This window comes from Nanorana parkeri, unplaced genomic scaffold, assembly GCF_000935625.1.
Source record: "Nanorana parkeri isolate BGI_ZX_2015 unplaced genomic scaffold, ASM93562v1 scaffold428, whole genome shotgun sequence".
NCBI classification, from domain to species: Eukaryota; Metazoa; Chordata; class Amphibia; order Anura; family Dicroglossidae; genus Nanorana; species Nanorana parkeri.
The window spans coordinates 798,446-811,271 of NW_017306696.1; the positions used below are offsets into that span (position 1 = coordinate 798,446).

At 39.9% G+C, this 12,826-nt stretch overlaps 1 protein-coding gene across 1 annotated transcript in view; it reads right to left on the reverse strand.

Moving 5' to 3' along the window:
• Positions 1–6,404: 6,404 nt before the first annotated feature.
• NEK1 (NIMA related kinase 1) overlaps positions 6,405–12,826 on the reverse strand; it is a 120,008-nt gene continuing 113,586 nt past the window's right edge. The window contains exons 31-35 of the mRNA XM_018560035.1: positions 11,981–12,138; positions 10,481–10,725; positions 10,079–10,212; positions 8,621–8,753; positions 6,405–6,629 (exon numbers count right to left, since the gene is read on the reverse strand). Of these exons, the coding sequence (XP_018415537.1) occupies positions 6,616–6,629; positions 8,621–8,753; positions 10,079–10,212; positions 10,481–10,725; positions 11,981–12,138 (684 nt within the window). The 3' untranslated portion in view covers positions 6,405–6,615. The remainder of the gene's footprint in view (positions 6,630–8,620; positions 8,754–10,078; positions 10,213–10,480; positions 10,726–11,980; positions 12,139–12,826) is intronic.

The window sequence follows — 12,826 nt, forward strand, 5'->3', positions numbered from 1 at the left end:
TGGGTCTTTGTTGTGTATTCTGTCTACAACCAGATGCCAGTAGGGAAATGGGCATTTTCTAACCCAATTCCCACTGCCGGACACATGCAGTCTCATTACACATGTGCCTTTGCACTTTCCCATAATTCAGTCTTGGTGCATTTATGCAAGTGTGTGTATTTGTATAATATATATGGGAAAGAGGCTGCCCGTACCAGGTTGCCTATAACCAGACGCATGTTCCGGGCGATGTCCGGCATGTTAGACAATTCACCGTTTGGTGTCATGCAGAGCCTAGTATTGAAAGCTTCAATTTATCTGGCATTCTACGGGTTTCTGCGACCAGGAGAATTCACTTGCTCCAGTGCTAGTGCCTCGGTGATCCGCAAGAATCAGTTAGTTAGGTTCCCAGGTTATTACGTGTTAATGTTGGTGAGGAGCAAGACGAATCAGGTAGGTGCACCCACCAAGGTAAAGTTGTTCCCTTCTGGCAACGTTTGGTGCCCTGTGACAGTGTTGGACAGTCTTATGTCTGGATTGTCCCACAAGAAGGTGGACAGTCCTTTGTTGCCTTTTCCCCATGCTGTTCTGTCCTCCAATCAGTTCGTTGTACATGTTAGGTTGCTCCTTAGCCAGTTAGGGGTTAATCCCAAGTGGTACTCCGGACATTCCTTCCGCATAGGGGCGGCGTCAGCAGCGTCCCGTCAGGGAGTCCCAGCTCATATAATCAAGCATCTAGGATGTTTGGAGTTCTTCTTGCTTTAATAGGTACATACCGAATCCACATGTGGAGTCGGCAGACGCTTTTGCCAAGTGGGCCGAATAATGTAGTTAGGGGTAAGAGTCATTACTAAAGGGTTGGTTTTTGCCCCCTTATTGGTATTACTGTCCACCCAGGCCATGGCACACCTCAGGTCCTTTTATTTCATAATCATGTTGAAAGGCTATGTTAGCCTGAATTTGTGGGAGGGGTCTGCGCCTCTTACCTCTCTTAACCTCCCTGGCGGTATGATTATGTCAGGAATTTTGTACCAAAAGCGGTACAATTTTTTGCATGGAAATTTGTTGTAACAGACTCGGGATTACCGCCAGGGAGGTTAAGCAGCATCGGCGGGAGTGCCTGGGACGGGAGGTCTTCCGAGCAACCCTCCCACCTGTCCCTTGGGTTCTACAGTCAAACTTCACTTCACACTCTCACTCACTCGGAGTATGCCCCCTTATTGGTATTACTGTCTACCCGGACCATGGCACACCTCAGGTTCTTTTATTTCATAATCATGTGTCATCTGAAGTGGACTCCTAACACAAATAAATATATATATAGATATATATATAGATAGAGATATATATAAAAATCAGCTTTTGCTGCAATACTTGCATTGAATCCAGAGCCGTTTCATGGCAGAAATTGCCACCATTTTGGGTTCAATGATGTCAGCAATATACTGTATAACCCACCTGCTTTGAGTTCATTTACTCATCCCCTGGGGTGATATCATTTTGAAACCAGCTCATAGAGATCTACTGCACTGTACAGGGCTCAAGCTTAAAAGGAGAACTATGTGGTCAGTGCTTTTCACTCACCTCATAGTTCTAGCCCAGGGGTAGCCAAACTCCGGCCCTCCAGCTGTGGTGAAACTACAAATCCCATGATGCATCTCTCTCTGGGAGTCATGTCTGTGGCTGTGAGAATCTTGCAATCCCTCATGGGATTTGTAGTTCCACCACAGCTGGAGGGCCGGAGTTTGGCTATGCCTGTTCTAGCCGAACTGTGACAATGAGACTGTCACAGGTCGGCTCAGTAGATAGAGAGGTGAGCGAACACATACCGGCGTTCGCTCACCTCTCGATCCTGTCACAGCCCTCTGCAGTGACAGGGGAGGGGCTGGATTCCCCCCTCCCCGCTCCACCAGCGCTGACTGGCGGATCAGACGGGGGAGGGGCGGGTACAGCTGGTTCTGCCTCTAGATAGGCAGAGCCAGCTGTCACTCACGCAGCTGGGCAGATCTAGACATAATTGTCGGGATCCGCTTCAGCGTCTCAGTATACATGGGATACATGTATGTATGCATGGGAGATAGGGATCTTCGCTTGTAAGCTCCCGGAGGGCAGGGACTGATGTGAATAATAAATATAAATCACCCCAATCCTTGAATTTTTTTTAATCTAGTAAGTCTGACTAAATCTAATTATTCAGCTACCTATACTAAAATTACTTCTATAAAAAGGACCAGCTGCCTGGCTGCTAGGCTGACGTTTTGGCTTCTATACGTTTACTGACCAAAAACAAGTCAGATTAAAGTCAAACGCCCTTTATAAGCATTATTGTCTTAGATCAGAGACTCAAAATTAAAGAAACAAGAGAGTCAGTTTGACTACCAGGCCACTAGGATTTTCATAGTTGTCAGCAATGGCAGCAGGCACATAGCTCACATGACAGATTTATTAACATGTCATGAAACAGGAGCTACTCATTGGTTCACAATAATTTCCAGATTGTAATGGACCAAGCTTCTCCCTTTGCCCTTCAGCTTCCAAGATGATAGAAGGGCACAATAATAGCAATGCTCAAGAGTTGTGTGTGTCTTCTTCAGCACAAGTCCAGCATTTTTGGTCAGCAGTGCCAACTGATGCAGTGCATTTCAGAGGGTTACCTAGCCATAAAACTGTGACATCAAGTGTTACATTCCTTATTAAATAATGACTCCAATGATTGGGAAGGGAATTCCTTATAGTCGCCTATTGTGAAACATACTGCATTCTGGTAATTGTATGGGGATATTACCTGCTCTGATATAGTATTTGGTATATTCATTTTTTTTGGTTATTTATCAAGCCCTTTTTTTATATTTTTCCCCACATTTACCAGACTAAGTGGTCCACCATAAGTAATGGTTACAGGGGGACACACCATATAACAATGCTATACACTTTAAATCTTTTTTCCCAAATTGATAAAATAAACTGTTGCTGAAACAGTTTAAAAGTTTATTGAAGTCCTTCTAAGATCCCCCTCTCCAAAGGGTGACAACACTGCAGTGATTTCACTGGAAAATTAACAGCATTGCCACCTTGTTAAAGGAAGTATAAACCAATGGACTATATTACAGGGGGACTCAGAAAAATATATTTATTTTATAAGAGCAGGGGGAAAAGCTGTGGGTGTATTTTTTTTTCAAGAGTTCCGCTTTAATAATGAACAAACTACTCTGCTACTAGAACAGATTTGAAGTGGAATAGGATGAGAATAGATTTTCACTTATTTACACATAATAGAATAGACATCATACAGTCCCTGGGTAATAATGAAGTCCAATCAACACAAAACATGTTACAAAATGACAATAGATCTTTATTTTGAATGTTAGAAATAATATCTAGGTCAGCTTTAGTTACAATCTTTCTTTCATAACATCATTTCAGGTTAAGGTGTTGTTCCACCAAAATCTAATACCTTTGATAGACATCAGTGAGTGGAATTGCTCATTGGCCTCTCTTTCTTTCCCTTAGGGGAACCGTTTGTGAAATTTCCCTTCCTGAGTTTGTTCCCCATCCCCAAATTTGAGACCTCAAACCTCGCGCTCCCCAAGATGTAGTGTCACTCTCCCTGTTGCATTCACCATAACACAAAGGAAAAATCCAGCAAGGAGAGCAATGATGGCACCACATAGGTGGACCCGGGAACTCAGGTACAGATATCTCACCAAGAGTACCTATAGGAAACCAATGGCTCATTTAACAAATCAGCATCTATCAAGAACCAAAATAGAGATTGTATGTGGATTACCCCTTGAAGATCCCTTCAGACATATGCCACAGTGCAGTTACCAAGCTCCAATGTATCAACAGTCATAAATCCCTTCACCACTGTTCTACCAAACTGTGATCATGTACATAAATATGCGTGGATATGAAGAATGCACAAAAGTAGAGCAAGCTGTTTTATGTCATCTTGATTTTTAGAGATGCCAAATAAGTAAAGCCTTTGCGCACAGGCATGTTGGATAAGTCTAAGCAGAAGTATCGGCCCACATGATGGTAACACAAGATGAATATGCTGTAAAACACACTTCTACATGTTTTTACAGCATTTTTTATTTATGGTACATACACAATACAGGTCCAAGGTTCCCAACTTTTCCGTCATGACAAAGTCAATACTCTTAAGCTGGCCATTATCTGTATGAATTTTGGCCAGTTCTTGATGAACATGCTGACATTCATTCAGGGTAGGAGGCCTCTCAGCACCCTTCTGCCTAGCATCCTTTGAGCAGAATATAAAAAGGAGCCAGTTGGAAATGTTTCAGGTAAATGGTGACAGCACTGTTTGGGAATTCTGACAGCGGCACACTGACACTGGCATGCTGTCAGAACAAAATATCCCACCAGGAGATGAATCCATCCATGCTGTTCACCTTGGATGGAGGAGTCTGTTATAGATTTTTAATGTAGCCCGCAGGTTGAACTAAAGAAATATAACCGTGCATGGCCAGCTTAAGGTAGGGAAACAAAGGAACCTGAATACAGAATCGTGTTATATATGTAAAGAAGTTTCATGTGTTCATTTTGCTCAGTGAAAAAAAGAAAAGTCCAAATTAGGTTGATTCCTTTGGGATTTGTGTAGAGTTATCTACAGTTAGAGACAGTTGTCTAAGGAAAGTTCACATAAAGCTTTTAATATCTGTAGAAGTCCTTTACAACAGTATTATTGGAGCATTTCCACACTGCAAACAACAAATAGTTTAATAGCTTGTTCATCAGCAATAGAAGAATATATGTAAGAAATATGTTGACAGTTTATTATTTTACAGTCCTGTAGGAAAATCCTGGAATTCTGTTATAGTGTTGTTGTCACAGCGAAGAAGGAATGTCTAGATGGACAGGTGGACACAAGGCACCTGCACTGCAGCATGTCTGTCTACATTTGTAAGACTTTTTCCCCACAAAGAATGGCATTAAAAAGCCATCGCATAACTCTACATTTTTAATTCCTTTGATTAAACCCAATTAAGGCATTGCATGTAACACATGAGAAAACATAACGGATGTGTACAGGAAATACAAGCAATGGGAATATACTTTGCTGAAAAACATGTATTTTGTTCCACATACAATGTAGCAAAGTGCTAGACTTCATGTAAAGAATGCAAAAATCACCATTCCCCCTCTCATTCTGAAGTTGAGCGATAGTCCCCTATGTTTGAATTCAATTTATTGTTCAAATATTAAATCACTCCAACTAATGTTAATATCAAAATAAGTAAGAAAGAAGGGTGTAAACAAAAGGAAGACTAATAAATTAAGAAAGCACTAAAAATAGATTTGTCTTTATCCCTCCCACCTGTTGTAACATTTACTAGCAAACTGGAAAAACAAGCATTGACAGCGGATTGAAAAATCGATTGTGTTGGATTATGACGATATTAGGTCATAGAACTTCTAAATCAATGCGTATTACTCCTGACTAGAGGAAACCCACACATAGTTCTAACAATTGAACAAATGCTACTACAAAAAAAAAAAAAAAAGGAACAAAATTGCCAAAGCAATTGCTTTTAAAAGTGAATCCCACCCAAATCTGAATGGTATTTAACATCTTTCCAGGAAACAAATTAAGATGCACCTATTCATGAAAACATTATTTGGTCTTTGTGACTGCACTAAATATTTGAAAGTTGCCCTCCCAATCTGATACTCACCTGTCCCCTTATATCAAGATATTACCCACAAAGTTGCAGAGGCAAAATCTTGGGCTCCACATGTATAGTATACTCTCCATTCAACTTTATGTATAGTCTGTACACCTTCGGAGCAAGGAGTATGAACTCTTCATAGGACTGAATGGAAAATGCGGCTCAGCTGATTATAACAAGCAGCTCTGCAGCTTTGTTAGTGATCTCCTGCTGGATTGGGGACAGTAGAGTAAAATATAGGAGGAGAAGGGGGGTGTAGGGTGTTGACACGGGGAAGTTTACATTTTAAAGAACTCCGGGCATTTGAAAAAAGACTTAACCTTGCCGTCTGCAAGAGTGAAGCGCTTATTTTTTCTAGGGTGGACAAATAAGACAGATATACCCACTTGATCCACGGTCCAGCACCTCTTCCCCCTCCGCTTCAGATGTGGAATGTTCCTCAGCACCCTCATGTCTAAAGCAAGTCAACAGACCTGCATTAGATGTGATGACGTCAGTGGTCCCTAGACCATCCGAGCCCAGGGGAGAAGAGAGTCTGCAGGTCTAGCAGCCTGGCAGGACCGACCGAGGATCAGATAACTATATAGGCATTATTTGACCTCACTAGACAAAAGGAGCACTTAACCCTTGCAGTGCGGGGTAGCCCCACGCTAAGGGCGAGTTTTGTAGATTCTTAGAGTTCTTTATTTAAACCACTTAAACTAATGTATAGCACTGTCTGCAATATTCAGTTGAATGGCTAAATTTTCAAATATATAAGGTAATACCTGATCAGTTTTCATAATGAGTGTAATGGTGAAGCCATCCTGGAAATAAATAAGTATGAATATTTTTTCAGAGGATCAGAAGATCACAATTTTTTGAAGAAAGGCTAAATGTAATAGAAAAGAGTTTCATCTTATTCAAGCAGCACATTGCATAATGTGAAAATCCTGAGTTGAAGTTATTCATCATTGTCTATAGAAAACAGAAGAAAAAAAAGACATGTTAGCATACTTGTCAGGCAAATAGATGTCATAATGGTAAAAAAAAGATTCTGGCTTTCCCTGGCTGTAAAACGTTCCTTGGTATAAATTCAAATTTTGTAATTTTCATATAGCAGATCAGTGGAACACATGAAACTTAAGTCTGCTTATTGTCTAGCTTCCCTCCACCTCCCAAAATAAAAAAATAAAAAAAAACGTGAATTTAGAATGTTACAGTAATTAAACATTTGACAAAAAAACCCTTACACCGTGGCTTCTGGCAGGCTCCCCTAAACAAGGGTGACATTACTGGGGACTTTTCCCAGGATCCCTTCAACAGGCCACGTCATGTGAAAATATGAGCGTGCTGGAAAGCAGGGTGTAAGGTAAGGGCTAGGCAGTAAGGGGACCTTTCATTTTCATGCAAATTGCGCTTACAGTACATGTACTATGTCATTAGCCTTCTCCTAACTTTTCATCATGTATAAGGGCTAGAAACAGATGCATCCATATAACTGAAGTAGTATATGCAAAACATCCTTCATCTAACAGAAAAGCCGTACATTTAGGTATGACATGGGTAGAGCATATAGTGCACAGTAAAAAGATCGGAAATGAAAGAGATTTTTAACTAAATAAAACCAACATTCAATGCAGATCGCTACTAGAAATTTGCCAATAATTAAGTAGATGGGATCTTTCACACAGGGTCTGAGGCAGTTCAGTGACATATGGCTGGATAAAATGCTGCTGATGAATTTCAGCAATCAGGGCAAAGAAGTCTAGAGTGCTAGCTGGATAGAAATGGCAAATAAAATATTCATATGCAAAATTTCAAGTTTACCTGAATAATAAAAAAATAAAAAATTCTAAAAAAGTGTTTTTTTGTTGTTAAAGAATAGTAAAACATAGTAAAGAAAGTATTATTAAGAACACTATACATTCTCTCTAAAGTTGGGTATACACGGTTCTGGTTTTTTTCATTCAACGTGTGAGCTGAATGAAAAGAATAGAATAGATTCCTTCATCCACCCTGAAGAGAGTGGATGGACGTATCCATGCTGTTTCTATTGTCTTCTGTCAGTGGCGCCGCCAAAGATTTTCCAACATGTTCCTTTGGCAAAAGTCAATCCAAAGAGCCACTTCTGCCGATGAAATAGGGTCACCAATGCAACGAATTTCGGCCGATTCCTGCTGAATTGGCCAAAATTCCCTTTGTGTGTTCCCTACTTAAGTCTGTTCAAATGCCAAATGCAGTTTACTTTCTGAGGTAATTAAAAAAAAAATCTTTATTCATTACACTCTAGCACATAAAAGTTGTAAATTGTGAAAAAACATTGTATGCGAAATTAGAGATATAATACCTAGATTCATATAGCATCAAACTCTAACAATATATATATATATATTAGAATAGAAAAAAGTAAAACAATAGGTGGTATCCTGGCCAGGGATTCCACTGGGTCTCGGCAGAGATGAAATAAATACATTTAGGCCGATTGGAGCAGCTTCCAATAAAAACTGAACAAACAAGAAACCAATCATTAGAACTGGGGAGAAAAAATGGGGGGCGGAAATAATGGAATAAAAAAAGAAAAAGGCAAAACCCCACCCAGGTGGTGTCGTATTCATCCTCCTAAGAAATGGGGCAAGTAATGGAGAAGAAGAAGGATAAAGACAAGAAAAAAAAAAAAGGGTTGGGGGCGGGGGCTGTCGTTAGTTGGGTGGAGAGGGACTTAAGATACAGTCACAATATTATCACTATTTTCATTAAATGATTATTCTTTGGCAGTATATTTTCCAACCATGTGTCACACAGTTCAAGAATCATTCACAGAAACAGCTACAGACAATGGGTGGCTAATTTGTACCTGTTTGTGTGAAACTGTATTCCACACAGACTTACTACATTATCATTATACAAAATATTCTAAAACTCAATAGTAATGTTTATTTATTTAAAAAAAAAAAAAAGGCACTAACCGTCTTGGTAGACACCATCAGCCATAACCAAGTGGAGGATTCTGCGATATAAATACAGGTGTTCACTGCCCAGAATTGTCTCCACAACTGTTGAACATGTATCAATATTTTCGTCTTCATCCTCATGTATGGCCTAAAAAAATTAACCAACCAGAGTTGGAAAAATGATTAAATATTGTCGATATATTTCGAATGCAATTCTAGGCCAAGTACATACGCATGGTATGTCTGGCTGTGAGTCACACCATGGATCCAGTGTCATTCACATATAGGTGTAATAGACCTCTCCACACACTGAGCTGTAGATTGCATACCACAGGCAGACCTATCCTGTAATTTTGCAATATGTTACAAACTCCACACTTGTGCCGTCTGAACACTGAGCTCTAGGTTTATTCATGTCGCTAATCATCACTGTATTATCATATTAAAGTGACACTAAACTCAGGAGTTAAACATTAAAAGTACTATACCTCATGTATTTGCACCCGGCTGTAAATCCTCAAATCATCTCTGAATTGGTGCCGACACTGCCCTTCCATCTGGAGGGTGGTTACTTCTGGTCCTCATGGTCCTGGTGTGTGTTGTAAAGTAGTCACCACTCCAAGCTCACTCATAATTTCAATACAAATAAGTTAAACATGAGATTGTAGTCAATCAGAGGAGCAAGCTTGGGCTGCCAACACGAATTCAGAGATGATTTGAGGATCTACAGCTGAGTGATGCACAAATGTGATACATTTATGTTAACAGGCAAGATACTTGAATGCATTTTTAAGTATAAACTCTTGAGTTTAGCATCATTTTAACTGAACGTTCATACAAAATTGGACTTTCAAATTCCATCCCATTTAAGTTCCGGGCACTCTTTTGCTACCAGTGATTATTCTGTCTACAAGGCTGGGAATAGTGGACAAGCCCTATAAGCTGTACTATATGGTCTACAAAGGCCTGTAATAATAAACAGGTTCTACTGTATCATCGACAAGCCATGAAATAGCAAACCAGCTCTATGAGCTACACTTTACTGTCTACAGACCTGTAAAATGGAACAAGTTTTATGACCTGTACTATATGGTCTACAAAACCTGTTAAAATAAACATGTTCCATGAGCTATGCTACTGTATATGATATGGTCCACAAGGCATGTCATAAAATGCATTAATTAAGTGGTTTATCCAAGTAGCCAAGCAAACCAACATTGATGGGATAAGGACAACAGATAAAGTCACTGATTTTATGACTTGCACATGTCAAAAATAATGCTTCTGATCCTTGTGTTAAGGTATGTTAGGCAGGCTTTAGTTAAGCCCATCAAATGCCTCATTTGAGTTAAGTTTCATTGGTATATTATCATTGTCTACACTGCAATTGTGAACCAACCAAGTAAAATGACTTAAATACTGCTATAGATTAATATGCATTTTATAAAGTAGTATAGATAAACCAAAATATACCTTTATTTTATCGTAAACTTCAATAAACTTGTCAAAGCCAAGCTCTTGCTCCAATTTAAATCTCAGTTCCTCCAGATGACCAAAGACACTGTCACCATCATCACAGTCACTCCCAAACTCCAGGCTGCTGTCATCTGCAAAGACAATGAAGAATGCTTTACTACAGTGAGAACTGAATCTGCTTTCATTTACTTCATTTTCAACAAACAATGAAGGGAATGCCGTTGGTTACGCACAGCTCAGCTTTCCTTATGTACTGTATTTATGTTCAAACTAAAATAAATGTAATAAAGTCCCCAAGGAAAATCACTGGGATCTCTTGCAGAATAAAAGCTTGGGTGGAATATTTCATCACATAAGGGTTTCTATTTATGGCTGCCACTATCCCAAACATGCATTTACCTGATTGCCACTCCTCATTTATAACACTCCCACTGCTTGGCTGATTCTCCTCATCTTCTGCTTCAGCCTCCTGTGCTGCCTCGTTATTCTCCTCCTCCTCCTCTTCTTCTCCCTCCATCTTACTAGGTAGCAGTGCATCTCCAACCTCTTCAGCTCCACAATCCTCTTCATGGGAATCCTCTCTTAATAACTGTTCCATTGATGCCTGCAGCTCCTGTAAGTCTCTGTCTGTTTCCCCAAACATCCTGGAAAGAAAATTAAAACAGAATTTCTGGACCTATTCACAAGTGGAAAGTCATGCTGTCACAAGTGGAAAGTATGTTCTGTTGTCTTCAGTCTTTAAAGTCAATTTTGGAAACAATGCACAGGAGGAGTTTACAAATGTGTTTTAAAAATTCTTATTTTAAATTACATATCAGGCATTTAAGTAATTACAATCAAGTAACACGGGAACATTGATAGCATGGTGTACAGTGTACTTTTGGGGGTGACGGGGGATGAATAACCCAACAGCTTTTCATATCCGTCCTGGAGAAGGCAGGATATCTGTGATGTACAGTACTTTTAGAGGGGGCAGGGGGATGAATAGCACAACAGCGTTGCTTATCTGTCCAGGAGAAGAAGTGCAGGATATCAGTATTTTTAGGGGTGGCAGGGGGATGAATAACCCAAAATATTCTCATATCTGTCCAGGAGAAGAAGTGCAGGATACTCCTGATTTACAGTACTTTATTTTCTTACTGACTCTGCTGCAGCATACAGCCCAGTAAAACCACCACTTTCCCCACTGTAGTCTCTGTGGGTGATAGGTTCAAAGTGTTATTATGCAGGCACTCAGACATTTCTTTGGTGCCAGGACGTAATGCATTATTTTTACCTGAATGCATAATGCTGTTATGGTACATCCTCCAAGAAGAGTGTGATAATCATATAACAATAAATAGTACATGTGATAGTGAAGTAATGACTACACCATAACAAATGCAACATTAACTTTCTACATACTTCTCTAGAACTTGGAGCCCAACTCCAGGCAATTGTCCTTTTTAGTTTTGGATAGAGTGGAAAAGCGTTACATTTGTGTCAATTATTTTTATTTTTGCCTGCCACCTATTAGGAAGAACTTCCCTCACTTGCGGTCACTGTGACCGCAGAAAAAGAAACGGGGGGAGTCGTTGTTATTGGGACAAGAAGGCACAGACAGCAAATAAATCATCATCAGAGGTTTCACCTATCCCCATTATCTGCCTCCCCATTGAAGAGATTGCCCATCTGCCCCTGTCCTAACATAGGGCCAAAAGACAACAATAAAGAACTGGCATAGGCTCTAATTTTGTCTCACTTTGTCCAAAATAAAATGTTTTGACTGGAGTCAGGCTTTAAGATCCTAGAGCTTTGAAATGAAAACAAGGGAGAAGAAAACAAGTTACTGTATTAAATGTTCAATCTCCAAGGATAACATTTCCATCCACCCTGGGATAAATAAACAGTTTTACTTACGTGTCTTCAGAATCTGAATGATCTGCATCCTGTGCTGGTTCATCCTCAATGTCTTCTATCTCCAGTTGCTCATCACCCTGCAATTCAGCCACGCTTGGAACATCCACCAAGGTCTTGAACAGTTTAGAAAGATCGGGCAGTGAGCAAGTCCTCAGCATCTGCAAATAAAATTAACATATCTCAAGTTGTGCTTTGCATTATAAAAGGGACCATAAAAAGTGTTCATGTGTCCAGGCTTTATAAAAACTTGCATGCAGATTGCAGCATTAGATTATGACATCCCCCCTTAGTCTGCACAGCACCACCAAGTGGTTACAAAGAATGACAACATTTGATTTCTAAAGGGAAAAAAAAAAAAAGAACTAAAATAAAATTGTTTAAGTAGAAAAAAAGAAGAAGATCTAACATGTTAATACAACCTTGAAAACAAGTCCTCAACTCCTAATTTCACTAATCATGGTCCGAGAATTAACGTTCCTCCTGTTCTGCTATCTGCTGATGAAACTTGGTACTGTGGTCCAATCCACTGATGCTTGGTAATCGTTAACTTTTCTGTGGTACTAGCGTTTCGTATCATGTGTACACTCCATGTCTGACACAAAGCCAGGTCCATATAGACATGGTTTGACACGTTTGGTGTGGAGGAACTTGACTGACCTACACTGAGCCCTGACCTCAACCCTACTGAAAACCTTTGTGATTAATGTGACAGTCAGGTCTTCCCATCCAACATCGGCACCTGACTTTACAAATGCTATTTGGGCTGAATGGGCACAAATTACCACAGACACTGTCCTAAATTTTGCCTCTTCAAAATTGTGGAGGCTTTTTATCTGCAAAGGTGGC